Source organism: Takifugu rubripes, chromosome 3 (genome assembly GCF_901000725.2).
Source record: "Takifugu rubripes chromosome 3, fTakRub1.2, whole genome shotgun sequence".
Taxonomy (NCBI): Eukaryota; Metazoa; Chordata; class Actinopteri; order Tetraodontiformes; family Tetraodontidae; genus Takifugu; species Takifugu rubripes.
The window spans coordinates 7891690-7912199 of NC_042287.1; the positions used below are offsets into that span (position 1 = coordinate 7891690).

The 20510-nt window shown below is 43.0% G+C and overlaps 2 protein-coding genes across 2 annotated transcripts in view; one reads left to right on the forward strand and one right to left on the reverse strand.

Annotated features, from left to right (window-relative positions):
- ttll9 (tubulin tyrosine ligase-like family, member 9) overlaps window positions 1-20510 on the reverse strand; it is a 32621-nt gene that overhangs the window by 3957 nt on the left and 8154 nt on the right. The window contains exon 4 of the mRNA XM_029833122.1: window positions 79-187. Coding sequence (XP_029688982.1) covers window positions 79-90 — 12 coding nt within the window. The 5' untranslated portion in view covers window positions 91-187. The remainder of the gene's footprint in view (window positions 1-78; window positions 188-20510) is intronic.
- Window positions 5378-18694, forward strand: edn3b (endothelin 3b). Its single transcript, XM_029833123.1, has 4 exons — window positions 5378-5854; window positions 5929-6124; window positions 13957-14109; window positions 14922-18694. Exons 1-4 carry the CDS (start codon window positions 5785-5787, stop codon window positions 14974-14976), a joined length of 474 nt encoding a protein of 157 aa, XP_029688983.1. The 5' UTR covers window positions 5378-5784; the 3' UTR covers window positions 14977-18694.

Below are 20510 nucleotides of genomic sequence, written 5' to 3' on the forward strand. Positions count from 1 at the left end.
TGTTAATCGATTTACTGGACATTTCCGCTTGATACCAAAATGTACACCGTGCTTTTAATTCGCTTTTATATACTTTACCACTTTTGACATGAAGGCTCGTCGAAGGGTTAAGCAGGGGAAGAAGCTATTGCGTAGGCCTCGTTGCCATGGAAACCACGCACACAAGAGCTCGGAGGATATGGCGCTTCTGATGAAACATGAGACACTTTTTTTAACCCACTTGTTTTTATATGAATATAAAAAAGGCTTTATACGTATGTTGAGTTATAGCCTCTAACATTTGTTTTATTATTATTTAAACTCTCAGGACGACGTAAAAGTCTGACTTGTGATATCCATTATCAGTATTTTTCTAATCGTTTGGTTTCTCCAGTTCTTCATAAAACACAAAAAATAATACACATAAAATGTATAACCCAAACTGTTTTTGTTCGTGGTTTTCAAACAATGAAATGATAATATTTCTGACTTGTGATATCCATTATCAGTATTTTTCTAATCGTTTGGTTTCTCCAGTTCTTCATAAAACACAAAAAATAATACACATAAAATGTATAACCCAAACTGTTTTTGTTCGTGGTTTTCAAACAATGAAATGATAATATTTGTAAACCATCTCATGATCGGAAAGATTCGAATTTTCACACGTGCACTCTACCTACAAGAATAATACCTCTCCATTCAAAACCAATAACATTTCTCTAAAACCACCACTTAGTGGCACTAATGCACAGTTTAAGCGAAAACTGTTGAAGCGTAATTAGTTCGGAGCATATCTGTTATGAGCTGGGCTGCTTGCAGGGGCTTTTAAATAATAATAATAATAATAATAATAATAATAATTATAATAATAATAATAGAGTGGGATCTCTGGGCAGGTCATCTTCATCCTGATCCTCTTCCTCATGATGTTTCCACCTCTTCACCCTCTGGCCATATCTGCTTATACCCACTTATCACAACGTTTAAATGAAATTTGGAATTTTCTACACAGACGCACAGACACACACACACACACACACACACACACACACACACACACACACACACACACACACATACATACACGCGCATACGCACACATGTACAAAAATGTCTCTTTCTCAAATGAACAAAATTTAAAAAATAAAAAAAACAGCATGTTAACCCTGGATTAATTGTAGCCTCTAGGAAAAACGGTGCAGAGGTAAAGCATAAGCTTATGAGCTCCGACATTTAATGTCCACATTCCAGACATTTTTACAGTTGTGGCACTAGTATTATAGATAACACCAGAAATAACATCATGAAATAAAAGTCAACAATATTCAGTTGCATAATGGAATTACATTTATTTAAATTGTTTCCTGCATCTTTTTTTCCCCTGCTGATTTTGCTTACTTACACTAGCACGTCAAAACCCCAAAATATGTGCTGGCGTGTGAACCATGAAGCTCGCCCGTCTACGCCTCCTCAGCCCAATTAATAAACAAAAATAATAAACGAGGTTGCGCTTTAGGCCCAAAAGCCAATAATCATCGGTCACTCCTAAAGCTGGGGTCGGATTTCAAAGACTCACTGGAGAGGGAGAAGAGGCTGGTGGAAACAGGAGCCTGGAGAACCTGAGCAACTGAGCAAAAAAAAAAAGCCCCACATCCCCAATGGTTCTACACCTTTGGCTGCCTCAGCTTCGCAATAAATAAATAATTGCAATAAAACAAGTCCAACTGTCCCATTTCACGTGCACGTGCTGATTCAAGCACCCAAACATTCATGTTAAAGGAATTGCGACTTGTCCTCCCAACAAGGATACTGTATCCACTCCAGTCGCGTCAGGGTGGAACAAATAAGGATATGATCCCAGCAATGAATCAAACTTTGGGGGAATTTATGAACGGGGCCAGATCGAGATAAGTCACGTCACGCTCATCAGGACTCTCTTAATCTTAATATTATCGTGTTGACGACCATCTGGCATTCTGAGCTATACATTCTCATATCTTGCATGCCCATTCTTAGGCCCATTCAGACTTTTTAAATTTGACACAAAGTACATTTTTATTTCATTTCCTTTGCATTTCAGCCATTCCACTGTCCCAAATTGTAAATCCAAATTTAGCCTGTGTATTGCCAAGAGTTTCGGTTTTCACCAATATCTCAGCATTAGAGACTTCCTTTCAAGTTTAATATTTCACATCTCATGGGACAAAAGGGTTTAGTCCATTAAAAGCATATTCCCTCCTCAAATCTCTGTTTAACATCTGTAATAAATGGCCCTCCATAGCTACAGGTACATTAAAACATTGCTGGACTTCTCGTTGTTCTCGAACTTCTCTTTGGCTGGTTTGGACAGCCATTGATTCTTGATCTTATCGGAGATGCTTCCCATTCCACCGCAGCACTGGCAACAGGGCAGCTGATACAAACCAGCAGCATCAGCTGTTCCTCATAACGGAAACATCCAGCTGACTTTAAAGCAATTCTCCTCATACTGTAACCATGTTCTGTTCAGAAGAAGCCCATCTGCAGATCTTACTAGACTGTCTTGGTATCCAGTTCCAAAACCCTGATTCCAGCCAGGTTCAAGGTTTGACAAAATGTCAGAAATTGGTAGTCTTAGCACCGATACAGGCTTGCCTGTTCTTGGCATTGTATTGTATGTAGATTGATATTAAGATTAATAAAAAAGTCCAACTTCTTCTTTGCTCCTTTTGGCTGCTCCACTCTACTCTCCTATACAGGAACTATTATTATTCACTGAGAATTGGAAAGAGCTTGGTGTCTCCTGGAGATTTAAAAGAAAACAAAATCATCAAAAACATCTATCCTTCAAACACAGTCTTGTCCTTAAAAAAACTACTGAATTTTAAAATTCCCTGGACTTCTTGAGGGACGGGGCTCTGTGCTGAAATGGAGCACACTTGCAGCCTTTATTTTCTACAAGCCTCCCCTCATTTGTGTATTGATGAAAATGGATGAGAGCTGTGATGGACGTCGAAGTCAAGGTTCTTTTGAGTGTGAGAAATAAATTCAGTGGGATTGTAGGGCACAAACAGAAACAAATGACTGAAAAAGCATTATATATAATCCAAAGCATTATCAGCAAGAATGTGAGAAACTGAAGGACCACAACAGAACACAAATGGCCAGGATTTGTTTTTACCCAACTAATAAAACCTTGGTAGTAAAAGTTCCTGAAAATGTTGATGGAAAATTGGGCTCTTTCCTCACCTTCATCATAAGGAGACCTGCTAACAGAGCAGCTATTGATGGTTTTCTGTTGGCCTCCATGTCTGCATCATCATTACTTTGTTTGGGTATAAAGAGAAGGCCAGTTAAAGCAGGGCAACGTGTTACCTACACCTTCTTTAAATTGCATGTTTTCTCTCCGCTGCAGGACCCTGGACCAGCACTCACACATGCGGTTGCTGGCTCACAAAAAGTGAAGTATAAGAAATAAAAAGTCAGAAGTAATGAAAAAATATTACCCTGATGTGGGAAAATATACTGGTTTCAAAAAGGATTTTTCTTTCCCATATTAGTATTAAATCTTTCCAGCATGCGCAAAACCAAAGCGGAGACTGTGTATGTTTGTCATCATGCCTGTCTGTTATGTTGTCTCCTGACCATCTGATAGTCAATATCTGAACATTACTCACCAGGACTGATGTTATATGGGCTTTGGTTTTAGGGGCGGGGTGTGGGAGGGGGTCAGCAATTCTGCTCCGAAAAGCAAAAACAGAACGTGGTTTTCATTTATTTGGAATTTTCTCTTTGTTCCCCCAGCTTGGGGGATGTGCCAGAGAGCTGAAGTATGGCACAAAAGCCCTGACTTGGGAATTTGGGGGATCAACAACAAGGGGCTTGCACAGTGTGACCCTGCAGAACATGCATGAATGGCCGGAACACACAACATAAAGTGAGAACTTTTGGCTCAACTGGGACCTTTTGGGTCCTTTTCAGTATGGATGTACACCGGTTCTGTTGTCTTTAACATTAGTGTGTGCATGTATGTGTGTGTGTGAGTGAGAGTCTGGAGACAATCAGGAGGAAAAGGAAATTAGAGTTGCTGCATCAGAGAATTAAGCCTGTGTTTGTTTTCATAATATTGAGCTGCAGGTACACGTTTATCGGACATTAGCCTCCTCCTCCCACGCCCACCTTCCCCCACACAGAAACATCCAGCTGCAATAATAATAATAATAATTGAATCACAATTTAATGCAAGAGCTAACAATCATGGTCATAAAATGAGTTCACACTGGTTTGGGTGCAGGAACCCAGATGTACGATCGTTTCCTGGGAGGGTCTGATTGGTGACTGTGAAGCCAGCATTTGTTGGTAGACAACAAACCAGACACAGAGTCATCCCAAAACAGGTTGTTGACTAAATCACTCAACAATGCCCCCCCAGCCCAAGAGAAGAGGCACGTTCCTCCACTACCTTGCTCCACGTCCTCTGTCATGTTGGAACACATTGTGCTGCCTCACATGTCCATAACGATTCTGCTTCATAACTGCTCATGTGTGGCCTTGAGGCTCATGAACCCTCTAAAATTGGGGTTTGGGATGCCAAATTTTCCTCCTTTTTTTTCTTCCCGCATGAAAGTTTAAGCCTCTATTGTTTTCAGGGGTCCAGCTTCTCTCTAGCTTTTGGCTACATCCATCCTCATTCTGTGAAACATTACATCAGAACGGTGAAAAACAAAGACTCAACCAGACCCGCAAGATGCAACCGCAATTCAAGGTTTTCCTTTGGTGAAGAGAGGACAGAAAAGATTTTGGTTAGGAGTTTTATGGCTCTGTCTGGCTCAGACAGGTTGGAAATTAAGATGTAATGCAAGATTGGCTGAGAAACTTTAATTCATTTGTCTCTTCGATCTGAGCCAAAAAGACTGCCAGTGTTGAAAGAATGCGAATATTTCAGCAGTGATCAGCCCGGATAATGCCAGTGAGAGCCAACACACACACACACACACACACACACACACACACACACACACACACACACACACACGCACACACACACGGATTTCTAGGGTTCTATAGTTCAAATATTCCGTACCAGTATGTTTCCTCCTGGGTCTTAGTGCAACATCTTCCCATGTTAGCCATGTGATTGTGTCCATAATCTCCTAAAGAGGCTGTTGGCCTTCACATACACAACTGTGAGACTGTTTGTGTGTCTGCTCTTTATTGAAGTTATGTAAGTAAACTATAGATACAGAACTTCTGTGTGGTGGCGCTGCTGCTGGATTATTTGTTGCCCCAGGGGCCTGGGCGGTGAAGTGTTACCAACTTGTCTTTTTTTTTTTTTTTTTACGGTCTCCAAGCACGATAAAATTTCATGCATCAACAGGAACACGCGCGCGCATGCACTTCAAAGTAGGGCGTCAATAGGAGGGCGTGCGCCGAAACCTTTGCCAAAAGCTTTAAACTGCCGATAGGACCTGGTGACCGGGATCTGGGCTCGCTTCATTTATTCCTTTTCCGTCCCGCATTGTCGTCTTTGTGTCTACCTGGAGGATAGCGAGCGGCAGTTTGTTCCCACCGCAGCTTCCCAGTTTCCTCCCACTCCAGTTTGCGCCCCGCAGGTAGGATTTATGACACGGAGCTGAAGCCTCAATAAGAAAAGGAGCCACAGTCAGTCAGATCTGGAGTCTGGAGTCTGAATGGGTTGAGCTGCTCCATGGACATCTGCGCTCAACTCGGTGGATCGTCACTCCACGTTGGCGGGAGATTAATCTGACAAGTGCGCAGCGTGCGTTCTGGCCGGGCTATGATTCATTTTGGGAATATTTGACAATGGCAAGGATATTTTCTGTCCTCTCGAAAGTCATGTTTTTCAGTTTATTGGGACTTTTTTTCTTGCAAGGTAATTCACTTGGACATTTTGAATGTTTTTCCCTTCAACTGCACATTTCTAACACGTTTCTTTTTCACTGCAAGGTGTTTTCGATGCCGTGGTTATATCCGAGTACAACCCCGGAGGTCTCCGGGTATCCCGCGGCGCACAGACGGGACTGTCTCTGGCAGCTGCCGGGGGATCCAAGACCAGATCCAAGCGCTGCACTTGCTATTCCTACAAGGATAAAGAATGCGTCTACTATTGTCATTTGGATATCATCTGGATCAACACACCCGAGTAAGGCACATGTTCTTAACTGCTTTCCACACACACCTAACGGGTTTTTCACTTTCTGCCTGTAGGCAACACAAGAGGGGGGTCCAATTCTGATTGACGTGGCCCTCTAGTGGGAATCGTGCAGCTGATTATCAGCAACATAATGTGGCAATTCACGTCCCGGGGGTGGGGGATCACGATGGCATGTCAAGCGATGGCATGTTCAGGAGAGAAACGCTGCTGAGACCTAGCAGTGAGGTTTTTGAATTGTATTATCAACGACCTTTTGTCTCCTTTCTGTCTCTGCAGCAACATGTTATTCTAACCTGGAATTAAGGGCTGATTCCGTTTTAGCTGCATTTCAAGAATTTCTGCCCTTAAAAGCATTTTTAAAACCTTCAAAAGTGCACAGAGTGCATGAGGTTTATGATGTTAAATCCCGGGGAACCAACGTTAGGAAAAACTGAAACTCCAGAGTCGCCAGTTTAACCATCCTCCAAATGCATGCATTTGGAATGACACGGACTCAGGTATCCTTTATCAACTCTCAGGGATCCCAAGAGGCACAGCAATGTATGTATGCAGTGTGGAGGCTGTCTGAATATGCAGAGATAAGAAAGAAATGCAGAGCTAATGCAGAGCTAATTGTCTACAGCTGGGGTAGGCTGTTACCCCTGAGGTAAATACAGTAAGTGAGATATCCCGAAATGGCCCGTGTGTCAGCCCAGCGCCTGAGATGAAAGCTGCCTCCTCAGCCCAAAGACAATGATATTAGCATATCTGTGCACAAACATGATGGAATAGGAAAGCCGTGGAACGCTCTTGAATGGAAGCTGAGGGCAGAAGTGCTTTTCATCATGGGTGTCTCTCATAATAACAGATGGTACTATCAGATAGGCCCTTTAGAAAAAGCACACTTTGGCCCTGCGCTCCAAATCCCAGATGGCCTCTGCGTTGACGTTTGAGTCTGACCTAATCAGATGAGTAGGGGCCAGCATTGTCACTTGTTTTCCATTTTGCATTTGTTCTGCTCTTTAACTAGCGGCTGAGGAGCAGTATCCTTGTTGCCGGTGGTCACTTGTGTCCATTTCACACACAACACCGCTGCAACAAAGACCTCTTTCTCCTCTGCTTTGGTATATTAACTTATCTTATCTTAACTTCACCTCAGGGGGAAGTGTGTGTCACGATGTGTGTAATGAGATGTACAGCTGCTCGGCGTGGTAACATGGCATTATCATTAAGCCTCGCTCACCGACATGAATGCCGCTTAAAAGTGTGTGTTGCACCTGTAAAAACGTCAGACGCTTCCATCAGGAGAAGTAATGCCGTCTCAGATGTCAAAGTGACTTAAAGTTTTATGGTATTGTGGTATTTTGACAATGCTTTAGGAACATCAAGGCACAACATGGAAGGAATTAGTTGATTTATTTGTCCTAAGAAATGCAAAGCCTGGTGCGTTTTCCAGTTTGTGCTTACCCTGTGTGTTTAACATGGTGCTGAGCACACCGCAATGCCTCAGAGACTACTTTCCGACACTTTCTGGTTTTCGTCTCTTTGTTTCTACCTCCTCGTAACCACATATTAAAATTCTTGGCAAGGCGGAAGGAAAGCATTCTTTCTGCCCCTCTCTTCTCGTGCCAGGATTGCTGTAGGTCCTTTTCAGGTAAACAGCGCACTTTATTACTGTTTAGCAAGTTGGAACAAACTGACATAATTCAATTTCTTCAGCAGTTTGGTTTGAGACAGTTAAAGAGGAAACTGATAACACCGTTGTCGCTGTTGTTGACAAGTGTGAAAAAACAAGAGTTCTGACTCCGCGGCAGACGCTCACCTGGCAACAGATCCTTTGAATCTCATTCGTGCCTCCGGAGGCACTGGACCATCTTGATAATTCTTAATATACCTGTAATTGTATCCTGGACCTTAAAGCCTTTGCATTTGAGTGCAGATCCAAGCTCTTGCCCCACTTTTCCCCATTTAACCGTAGTTACAGCCGGGTCACGTTTGGCACAATGTCTCTGCACCTCATTGGCTGTGCAGCCTTCATCCTAGTTAGCTGCAGTGCCTGGAACTGAGCTGAGGTGAACCTGGCTGGAGCTGGACCACCACCCAGAGCCTCAGTAACGGCAGTAAATAACTGCAGAGTTTCAACTGTTCAAAATGAAGATGCCGCAGGTTCATACAGGAACAGAAAAGACATTAATCAGAAAAAGGTGGAAAGTAAACTGACTCCAGCATCATTTAGGACCTGAATGTTACATGTCATCCCTAAAAGTGAACTTCCCGAGAACACAAGTGCAGGCTAGTGTTGTTTTGACATTGAAATATCTCATATTAACACCTTCAAAAGGACTCAAGCCCCAGGGTGTGGCATTTTAGATTAGATCAGATTCTAAAGTGGATTAAATTGCTAAATGATTATAAATCAGGAATCTTGAATTTAAAAAAAAAACATTCTTTTAAAGTTATTTATCTCCTTCTAATCATTAAGTAGTTTAAATTCCACCTCTTTGCTAATGTTGCTTGGTTATTGTGAAACATTTAAGGCAACTGTATGAATTGATTCTGGACAAAAAAAAACCATTTTGCAACAGCATAACACTTTAAAATCAAAAAGTATATCTATAAACTAGGTATACAAACTTCTACATCTTGAAGTAGTTTATCTAAATCCATAATTTAAAAAATGGAGACGGAGGCCTCACCATGACCTCTGTGAGGGCGACATCAGCATCAGCAGCTGAGATACAGTATGGGGGACTCAACTTACAACATTTAATGGGGATCAGAACCAGAAGCTTCTCTGGGCGGGTGAGACCAGAACGCTCTCATGCTTTGTGGCCACCAGACTAGATGTCAACAGACCATCTCTGGCATCAGTCGTGGTCCACCTTGTGCAGACGCGTTTCTACAGCAGCTCTGGGAGGCTTTGTATAGATCTGATTCAAAAATGACCTGAAACACGCAAATTCAACCTAGTGGTGAATGAAGAAGACCTGAGTTAAAGCTTAGATCTTAATCTAGTTGAGAGTAAGTGTGTTTTTTAGTTTTTTCCCTGTGAATTCATGTGAGGGAAAAAAGGTGCGAAATTCTGAAGATTTATTACATGTATGAACACAATAAAATGGGCAGAAGGCTGATTTAGGTCCGTCGTAATTATTACCTGACGATACCCTGACAGTTGTAATAAACAAGAATGGATTGTGTTATAAGGTGACAATGAATGTATGAATAACTGAAATTGAAAAGAACTGCAGAGGTCAGAGGCGTATTAATGACACTACGGTAATGGTTGTTAAATGAACTGCTGCTGTCCTCAAAGAACACATTTGGTTCTGGTTCTGCTGTGGGCACTGGAGACAGTTACAGTTGCTATAGCTGCGCCGATGGAGCTGTTTTGCAAAAATAATAAGTGTAACTGTTCAGTAGGACAGGAGAGTTTAAGCAGAAAGGCCGAGGGGGGGGAGTAAACATTTTCTTCATTAAGTTTGCCCTTGTTTCATAAAACACCAGAGTTGTGTTTGTTTATGTGCTCTAATCAGGAAGGTCTGGCATGTATTATTTTATTCAAAGTACCGCACACATTTTCCCAGCCTGCAGGAAGAGTGCCAGACAGGGGAACCACACCGGGATGTTCAGTGGCAAAAAGGCAATTTCACCATCAACTTTCGTTGCCGCCTGGAGATTACACGTCCTCTCGCAGCCTGCCGCAGCGATTTGGAGCTCATTAAATTCAATCAAAGAACTTCAGCTTTCCTCATTTTGCAGGGGGCCAAAGTGGGGAGAGACAATCTCCCAGTTTTCCTTGGCAGGCGTCCAGGCTGTGCTTCCTTCACGTGCAATCTTGGTGCTGCGAGCTTGATCGTTTTCTAACAACTGCACAAAACCTTCCCTTAATGGCCCGATCACGTGAAATTAGACTTTCTCTGCAATGCTGTTTCCAAAATACGGTCTCCAGCCTTTTGGACACAAGCTGGACTGACAGCATTATTGCTGGGATGTACACATTTGGTCATTCGACTGAAGTTTTCTTTTAAAAAAAGCCCTTAAAGCACAGTCCAGCTATTTGCTGGAATTTCTTAATGGAAATATAGTTTCTTAGTTCCGTACCAGAGTGAAGAGCACTGAAAGTTCATATTTTTTAGATCAGATTAGTTTACAAAGTCTTTATTGTCCCCAGCCCTCAATTTGATACCATACAGAATAGCTGACGTATCCGTCAGCATTGCTAATGTCCCTCAGGCGTTGGCCTTCAGCCGCTTTGTAAACTTTTGCTCTTGTTCAATGACAAAAACACAGCCCACCTCACAAAGAGAGCTCCCGCTCTGCCACGGTAGCATACCGCTGCGCTGAAACGGTGATCCTTTTGTGAGGATTACCTTTTTTAAGCTGTAGATGTTTATTTACGCAAGATCGCCATGGTACTAGAAATGATTGAAAACAGCCGTCCAGGTTTAGCTTCAATTACTTCACATTATTGCCGATCAGATTTTTTTGTTTTTTAATGTAAAAGAGAAGCAAGTTTCAGGGGATTCAAATTTTAGTCTGATCACCATTTACGGCGCCTAGTTTCAGTAGAAGTCGTCTTTTACGGTGTTCTGTACCAGATCACGTTGCAGTGAGCCAATTATGCACGGCAGCCGCTTCCCCCAACGTGCACTCAGAGTCGGTTAAGGTAGCACTTTCAACAGGAAAGCAGAACTGCTGCCATGATGTCACCTCGCACATCACTGATGGAAGTTGTAATCATTAACATAAAAAAAGCTTTGCAGCTCGAAACAGATGTAACAAGAACACGTGACCCTTGCAAGATAAACACCACAACTGTGTTTTGCTGTCAGGTGCTTCTAATTCTAAATCTAAATGCTAAAAGTATCGAAATACTGTAGATATCTTGATTTTCAAGGATGCATGAAGCAGAGAGGAAGTCAAGAATTTTACACTATAATGTTCAGGACATAGTTTCAGCAAAAAGCAAAAAAAAAAAAAGGCAGCTAGTCCAACGCCTGGCCTGGAGTTGGCCTAATGTGATAAAGCTAATGCAGACCAGCTGGTTTTGCCTTTGGCTGCAGCGCTCCTGACCTTTGGCACTTGTGGAGTGCTCTGGACTCAAGCTCTTCACACTTGCCTCCTCCGCTGACTTCACAGCAAGAAAATGGCGAGCAAAACATTTACGCTGGTCTTATTGTTTCCTAAACATCTGACTTAACCAGGATTTAGAGGTGTCGTGTAGAGGGATCGGTTAAAGACGGGGTCATGTAGAGCTTCGCTAACGGCGAGCGTGGTCCTTCAGGCTTTAGGGGAACGCGTGCGTTTGACGGGTCTACGTTGCCTTTTTTGACGGGTCTACGTTGCCTCCTGCTTGCTTCAGTGTGTCCTGACACAGCGTCTTCATTGCACACGCGGGACTGCTGAAGCCTGATGGCAGTAACCTCCCACCTCCCTGGAAACAGCGCACTGGAGAGGAGGAAGCGCTGAGCCTCAACGTTTTGATTTTTTGATGTTTTCTGTTTTTTAGCTTTTCAACATGCTCTCCTCTGAGGAGATTCGGGGCCAGACGGGGAGAGTTGCTCTCTGAAGTGGAAGATGCAGAGGTTACATTAGGAGCAAAGCAGCATGGTGTAATACTCAGTAAATGATGGAAATGACCTAAAATGCGCTGTTTAAAGTCATTAAACAACATATAGTATGCAAATGTAATTTTATATTGTGGAAAAGGTACTTTTGTGACATTTATAGGGTTTATTGTTCTGACTGTATCCTGGAAACCTTTAAAGAGTTTCAGACTGAAATTTAAGAAGGGGGAGTGACTCCCTGAACTGATTTTATTGCCCGGCATCACACACAGCTTTTATGTTAAATTTCTCCATGTGCATATGACTTTCCCCTCAAACGTGCTGCAAGACCAGCCAAATCTGATGAAATGTGCACGTTATTATGATTCTGTATGTTCTGAGCAGGCCGACAGGTTGAACTCTTTTTTGAAGCATATGGTTCTGTTATGTTGTATTTCAAGCTCTAGTTCTTTGTCATGTGCTGAGAAGATCTGTCATGAATTGCTTATTTCCTAAGTTTTCAATCCTTGCTCTCTTATCTTCAAAGCTTTTTTCCTTCTTCTAAAAAAAGTACTAACAATAAAACCACTGAGGGCTCTACAGAACATTCACGACGTGCTAAAAGTGCACAAACCAGGTCCAGTTGCCTCCTGCGCTGCCAGTGATCAGTGATCGTTCCCTGAGGCCTCCCTGAGGCCCACTCTGGGCCCCCCAACCCTTCTGCACGCATGTGTCACTGTGAGTCAGCAGGGAGCGCAGATGACACACACAGGTTGTGGGTTTTAATAAGATTTGGTAACACATCGCGTGCAGGTTCTGTAACGCAGCTGTTCCTCCTCTGCCTCGGCCAGAGCTCTGAGCGCAGGTAAAGGCGAAAAAAAGAGAAGCTCTCAGATGGTGTAGAAAAGCCCTCAGGAAGCAGGACTTTCATCATTACTGTCCAAAGTAGGAGCTCAGCCGTCCTGCCTGAGGGCTGCCTCCACTCAGTAGCTGAACATTTGACTCCGCCCACACTGTGATTTGTGGTTCTCCCGGGGGCGCTTGAACAGGCTTGATAAGAGTCAAGAGTTCCTCAAATGCGCCTTCAGGCTAACATACCATCAAAACAAGTAAATATGGGACATTTTTCCTGTCTTAACTTGTGTCTCTGGACATGTCCCCTGATCATTTCCCACTGTTTGTGGAATGCTCGCAGCACATTTTGGAGTCAAAGGTATTTCAAGCATCCAGATGTTTGCTCCTGGATTCTCACATCAGGTGGCTTATATCCTGGGAACTATTTCTATGAGCATTTGATCTTAAACAGATATGCTAACATTTACAAGATCCTTATGAAGTTGAACACATTGATTTATCATAGCTTTCATATCTATGGAGGTTCATATTTCCGATGAAGAGTTTCTTCTTTTTTAACGGTGTCGGCCGTCTGGTCGGGTGTCTGGCGGAGAGGTGAGGAATGGAAGCATGCAGAGGTTGAATATAGAACACGCCAGAAACACTTGAAGGGTCCGTTACCCGATCTAAAGCGCACGCCAGCTTGGAATCGATTCCTTTTGCCGGAGGTCAAAGCTCACTGCGGTCCCACCTGTCATCACGGGGTTGTCTTCAGTGCCTCACAGGTAGAATATTCAGCAGGTCTGGTGGAGGTCAAGCAGGGACTGAGGTCCAAGGTGAAGGTCACTCTGACCTTGTGCGGTGCAAATGCAGTGTCACGAAATAGTTTCATACACTTTGGCCCTATGTAGTGCACTTTCCAGTGGTCAGAGGTGTGAAGCAGCGGGGCCATTCATTCTGGTCACACACTATTTCTAGTTTATTACGTAATCTGCCTCTGTGCACGCCTCCTGCATCAGAACGCTACAGAACCACGTCTGGCTGCTTTACCTCTGTCAGAACAGGGTAGTCTTCACCAATGACCCGGACCAAAGTCAGCCCAGGTCACATGATTTACTCCTGCTTAAATCCAACTCTGAGAGGAAACTTCAGTATTTTTACAAAGTCAATGATTCAAAGCTATCTCTCATTAAAAACGCACATTTGGAAGAACACAGTGTCAAAACTGGTTGCCAGCTCTTTTTATTAGAGGCAAGCAGATTGGTTTTGGTGCTGTGGTGGCAGACTATCTTTATTTCTTTTCTTCCTTTCTCTCCTTTCTTTTTCACCATCACTCCCGACTCTGCTAACAGCTCTTTCATGTTGTCGTTGCATTGGACACTGTTTGTTTCAATTTTTCCAGATAATCACAGATATGTGTCAAAAGTCACACTCTTATCTCTGCTCGTTTGACCTTTGTAGACGCCTGGTGCCCTACGGAATGTCGAGCTACCGGGGCCCTCAGCGGATCAGACGCGAGGTCGCGAAAACAACCAAAGACAAGGAGGCGGAGTCTTGGCGCTGCGCCTGTGCCAGGCCTGCTGATCCCGAGTGCCAACGCTTTTGTCAGTCAAGGTCAGTGTGAAGCCTCCAGGCGTTCACTTGTCATGGCTGATTTGAGCTGCTGCTTGGGGGCACTTTATTTTGGTGTGTGGGATCCATCATGAACTAAATTCAGAATATGTCCCCCGAGATTCAGACTATAATATAATATAATATAATATAATATAATATAATATAATATAATATAATATAATATAATATAATATAATATAATATAATATAATATAAAACTGCTGAGACACTGAACAGTCAAATTATTCAATATATTTTACTTCTTCTTTACGTTTACTCAAGCATGAGGTTACTTTTGCAACGCTAAGCTAAGCTAAGCTAAACAAAGGCAGACTTTGCTCTTGGCTGAGATGGGGGCCGATGTTTTGGAGGCAGCGGTGGTCACGCAGCACAAGTGTTCACCCATCAACGCCTGTGTGTAGGGGGGCAGTTGGGGAGTGGTTGGGCATGTCTTGACTGCTCCAGGTGCCCCGCCCATAAAAAAAGTGCCTTAGCTTGTTAGCCTAAAACTGGGGCTGTTGTTACTCTTTAAGTGATTTTGCTAAAACAGGACGTTCCGATGGATGAACCAGAACCTCCCATTATTTCTTTGTTCTGTAATGTGATTCTCAAACATTCTTTACATTTCACCAGCATCAGGCCTCCATCACGAATCCTTTAGTGGTGCAGTTCTCCCTCTGGTGCTCTCAAAGCATCGAGCGGCTTTTGTTTTTCTTTCTGTCAATAAAATTCTTCTTTTTATGATGCAATTATTCCTGACACTGGGCTGTCTGTGATATACTGAGGTGATTCCTTCTCTTTCTTCCCTAAAGCTCACTGCAGAGAGCACCTGTCCATGGGCTGTACAGAGTCACTGACCCGGAATGACCACTTTGATGAATCCCTTGATCTTCTCTTCAGGGAAATGGACCCTGTTCTTTCTAAATCTTAATTTTGCAGCTCTTGCCTTCAACGGTATATTTACGAGCGTAAACTTCCCTGGGGCGAGTTCTGTCTGGCCCCCCAAAAATGATCTGTCTATCTGTAGAAAAGACTATAATCTACATCTTAATATAATCCATAATTTGTCATCTACTGTCTAGCTCTGTGACTTTTTCTGTTTTAACCTTTTGGGGACAACATTAGGCAACCGCGGCCGCCCCCCCCCCCCACACTTGGTGTTGAGCGATCGCGCCCGTGTCGATACTGAAACATGGAGAGAAAACTTGCCTTCACGCCACGTGTGTGATGGGGCATGTTATTAAACTTTTGATTTATGAGCCTCTTAACTGTCACTCTGGGAAGAGTTCACACCCTGCCAGGTGTCATACTCTGCTCTTATCGCTCCTCGGAGCAAAGTTATCTTAAAGTTTCCAGCCTGGGGCATTTATTGTTTCAGTTTCTGAGTCAGAGAGGAGCAGTTATGACACATTGGGGTAGGAGAGATCTCACCCAACCATCTACAGGTGTCTCTAACAACAGGTTATTTCAGTCTTTTTGTGTTGTTTGTCAAAGGGAAGATCTGCATTTGGGTGGATCAGGCGTTAAAGACGGAGACCGTATCACTCAAGTGATCCTCTACAAATACTGTAAATTAATACTCAGATCCAAAATATCCATTTCAGGCTCGTGGGCGGAGCCAGCCAGATCACTTCAAAAGGCTTTCGTGAACATGAGGCCACCTGTTTGGAGGTTCACTTAAATAAACGTGGAGGTGCAGAAAGGAGAGAGTAGTGACGACAGAATGTATTGAGATGGGTTTAGTGATGGTTTAGTTTAGGAATATGGGACTAATAACCAGAAATACTCTGATTAAGCGAGTGACATTGCGAGCAAGTTGCGTCTGGTCGTTTTAGTCTACAGAACGCCACGCTCGCCTCTCTCGACGAGAGACACATGATCGGGTTACAAAACACCAAGATTGTTGAATTGTTAGTTCCTGCTGTTTGATTCACCCCGAATGCATTTTCATGAAAATCAACATAAATATGAGGAGACGTTCATTTGGCACAGCCGTTCTCAACCTCCCACCTCGCGGCGCTCAAATATTGGTGGAACAGCTTCCTGGTTAATATTTATGGCTCAGTGGAATCTACAAAATAAAAGCCAAAATAAAATAACCAGCCCACATAGAACAGATACAAAAAGCTGCTTTTGTGTTTTATCTGTTTTTTTTAAGCACGTTAGCTGCAAGTTGCATCCAAAAATAGACAATTAATCTCAGATTCCACAGTGAGTTTTAGCCGAGTGTGCTGCTTTGACAGTCACACTAAGGATAGAATTAGATTTATATAATTTATCTCAACTTTATTCCACAAACAGGATTACAGTTACAACCACAACCACAGTGCTATGTACCAGCCTCAGGCTAATGGATGCTAACTGGGGCTGCATCTCCGATATATTTCCCTGCCACTGCAAAGCTGTGATGTACTGAATGTGAAACAAACTCAGCAAACAAGCCTTTCTCTCCAGCGTGAATTAGACGAGGTTATACTTTTGTGAAACCGAAAGGCTGCGTTCGATCCAGTGGATCCACGTGAGTCAGGAGTTCAGGAAGGACAGGGGTTCTGATGCCAGTGATGCCATGCAACATGGCCCAAATTATCTCAAGGAATTGTTCTCTCGGAATCTTCTTTTCTACCTATTCGTTTTTCACTCTTCCCCACAACAAACATTTGACCTTTCAGAATGATTAAACCCTCTGGCTAAACCAAAAAGCTAATAAAGCGTTGTAAATTCTATTCATTAGCATTGCTTTAGCTCACACCAGCTGAAGGCTGGAAATGAACTAGGTGTTAGTGTTTACTTCAGTTGGTGGTGAAACCCAGACACTATTTGTTCCCAACTCAACATTATGAGAAAGTATGTTCCTCATTAAGTGCCATACATTTATTAGTAGCATTTAGTGCTTTTATTTGAGCTATTCCATTCAAATTAGTGGTTTCCCAACTGCAGGTTGTTGTTTTTTTATGTGTTTGCATGGATCAGTTACCTATTAAGCTAAACGTTCTTTTATAAACATGACTCATAAATGTGCTTAAACTGTCTCTAACAAAGTATATAGTATCCAGTCACGTTGCACATTATGTATAGTATTTACTTATGTATAATTGTATGTACATTATAGCGTATGTTTATGCATCCCATGTAGAGAAGACGTAGAGAGATTTTGGAGGACGCAAAGTAAAGCATCTTGGTGCAAAAGAAAACCTAGGCTAGCTTTTGCAGGGACTTCTTACAATCAGATGACGCGGACACGGTTATTTTTCCTTTCCAACTACGAGGCTCATATTAAACTGGCTAGATGTGACTTTGCAGCCTGTATTTATACTCTTTTCTTAAATGTAAAAATGTTATTCTTTATATTTTTTTTGGGAACCTACAGTATTTATTTTGCAGCCCTTCATTGTAAAACAGTCAACCAGAGCCCAGTAAAGCCAACAGGACTGATGGAGCTGCTCTGGAGTCTGGAGAGGATGTGCACAGCCGGATAGAGCCGGCTTTTATTAATGTCGTACGCACAAGGTCATCTCCAGTGCATTAACCCATCCGTGCCTCTTATTTTAACTCAATTGCAAGCCCAGACCTATATTTTCTATATTGTTGCTATTCCGGATCCGGCCTGTTTCCCACTGTGGAGCTGTGAACGAGCTTGCTTTCCTATCTCAGGGCTACCTCTGCTGTTATTTTCTGTGTTTGGTTTCTCTTAAACGGGCCAGTCTGTTATACACCACCCGCAGTGTTCGATACATTGTAACAAATATTTACAGGAACTGTGTGGAGCCATGTCGGGAAGCTTCATCCCACATTCGCTTTGATCTGGTGTTGCTGACAAGTGAGATTTGCAATATTTCTGGGTTCTTTTTAAAGATATCTGCCTTGTTGTTGCAAGAAAGTATTTTATCCATATAAAACATTGTTACTGTGATCGAAATCTACGGTATTTCATATGGTGGAGCTGCACCAAGCGCACACCTTTTTCCTCCAGAAGACACGAAACCAACTGAACCTCTGGAAATCCCAATAACCGTTATCATCCAGGAATTTCACGCTCAGTCTACCTTCAATAAGCCTTCCCTGAAGCCACATCTAAACCTTCTGCAGTCAGCATTAACAATGTTCTCAGAGAGAAAGGCCATATTCCCACAGTGTACCCTGGGAAATATTTGTGTGCAGACATCCTGACCACGCAAGGGCAGGTTCAGAGCCCCCGTCAAGACTTAAAGTTTGTTTGTTTTGAGGTGTTCTGGTTCATTAAAAGGATATTATTCTCCTTGCAGTGAATATTTACCAGGTTCTGCTCTGGAAAACAATACCTACAGTAGGACCACACAAACATTCCCAGACACCTCTCACTTGAGGTGTAATCACAAACATTTTTATAACATTCCAAGTGTGCTGTGCTTGGCTGAAAGCGTGTAAAACTCTTGATTGGGCTTAGCATTTGCATTTGACTTTCAATTTGCTACATTGTTCTGTAACTGTGCATCTTATGTTACTGATTGTTCTGCCAACATAATTATTGGTTCTGTCAACAATGTGACTGCTATTATGCATTCAATGCATCGATTCATTGTATTAAAATCATATAGCTTGGAATTGCCTGTTTGTGTGTGTGTGTGTTTGTGTGTGTTTTTTGACCTCTGAAGCAATTGTGTTGCATTTAGCACTGCGAGCATGTGTGTTTACTTTCCGAAATCAAGAGAGCAACTACAGTGTTTACACTCCAGTTTCCAGAACTGTCCAAAAGATGGTGTTTAGACTCACACTTCAGAAAGTGAATCGTACGCAACTCTTTCCATAAAAGTGAGTAAAGAGAAGTTAGAAAATAGGACCGAGTTTGACATTTATTCTCTGATTACTACTTTTATATTAGCTACAGTTAGCAAGTATTAACTTCCAAAATAAAAAATAAAAGATGTAGATGGCAACAGAAAATTTGGCCTGTGTAAACCATCTATATTGAGGTTCTTCTGTGAAAACGCTGCTATGTGGGTCTGATAATCTCCAACACACCCATGTAAGAAGGTGCTGCAACATCCCTAACATCTCCTCTGGTATTAGTGTCGTGTTTCAGGGTGTACGAACAAATACAGTGTTTAAAGCTGCGAGGTGGGATTTGCAATTCTGGCCAGCAGCCAGACACAGCAAACCCTCCACTCACCACAGATAATGTGTCCCAACATTCCTCACTGCGGGCTGAAAATGAAGAGGCCCTTTAATAAATGTGGCATCGCTCCGCTCTTTTTCTTTTTCTTTTTTTTTTTTGGAGTTTATTTTAATGGGAAAAATATAAATTCTGAGCATCTCTGAGGAGCTGGCACCACTGACTGCTTGAGTTACGGCTCAGCCGGAGGGAAAACCGCTTTTGCTCACAGGAGACGTGACTTTCCCGTCACCCCTGGAGCTGCCGGACTGTCTGAAACGCTGGCGTGTCAGGAGACGCGTTGGGCCGACCACATCAGTCCTGCCCTTTCAGCTCAGGGGTCACCGAGAACATGATATGTTACTTCCAGATACCGATGCGAGTAAAGTCAGTGTGATAGTAATGGTGCTTATGCAGAAGTGATGGGAGGAAGTGATGGGTTTCTCTTGCGCGCACGTCTACACTGCTCAAAACACGCACGTTACTTTGACCTGCTCGGGAAAAGTTGCACGCGCAGGTTTGTTCCTAATCCAATCCAATAACCAATAAGAGGATTAAAATAAGAAAAAAAGAGTTAATAATATCATGGTACCGCCGCCCGTGGGCATAGATCTGTAGGATTCTTCTCCACAAAGGTTCATTATACAAGTCTTTCATAATTTTGGAGAGCTTCACTGTAACCTTAAGGAAGGGAGAAACGTGCTCTCACCGGTTCAGTCAAGTGTGGAATGCAGCGGTTGTTCCCATCTGAGCCTCGGTTCACACTCATTGACCTCAGCATTTAAGTGTGACCTTGTCCAAAAAGTCACAATACCAAGAGGAACGCTGCATCATTTTTACAGCAAAGCTTTGGGAAAATGACAATTAGATGTCAAGAAAAGGAACCCAGGAAGGCCCGAAGGAACGCGTTCACCCATGGCTGCCTTTCTGAAGGTGTGTATGTTTCGTGTTAGAGGGGGAAGTGGGGCTGCGTGTGTGTGTGTGTGTGTGTGTGTGTGTGTGTGAGGGGGGGGGCACATGCTGAAAAACACAGACAGGCAGCAGTCACACTCCATATCCTCCACTTGGTGGAGTTCACCTCGCTCCTCAGGCTCCAGTGGATTTCCAAAACTGATCACACTGGCGCTGTTGCTCACGCCCGACTTCCATCACTTTTGATTTATTACTGTCTCCCACACGCAGAATCGGCCTTGCAAAACAGCAGCTTTAACGACAGTGAAACGCTCATATAATAGATTTATTAGGGATGATACACAGGCAAGAAATGGAAATC

Bases quoted from the DNA above. Each gene is read 5' to 3' on its own strand.
- edn3b (XM_029833123.1), top strand. From the start codon at position 5,785: ATGGCAAGGATATTTTCTGTCCTCTCGAAAGTCATGTTTTTCAGTTTA. The intron at 6,125-13,956 runs GTAAGGCACATG...TGACCTTTGTAG, and splicing joins ATCTGGATCAACACACCCGA to ACGCCTGGTGCCCTACGGAA. The intron at 14,110-14,921 runs GTCAGTGTGAAG...TCTTCCCTAAAG, and splicing joins CAACGCTTTTGTCAGTCAAG to CTCACTGCAGAGAGCACCTG.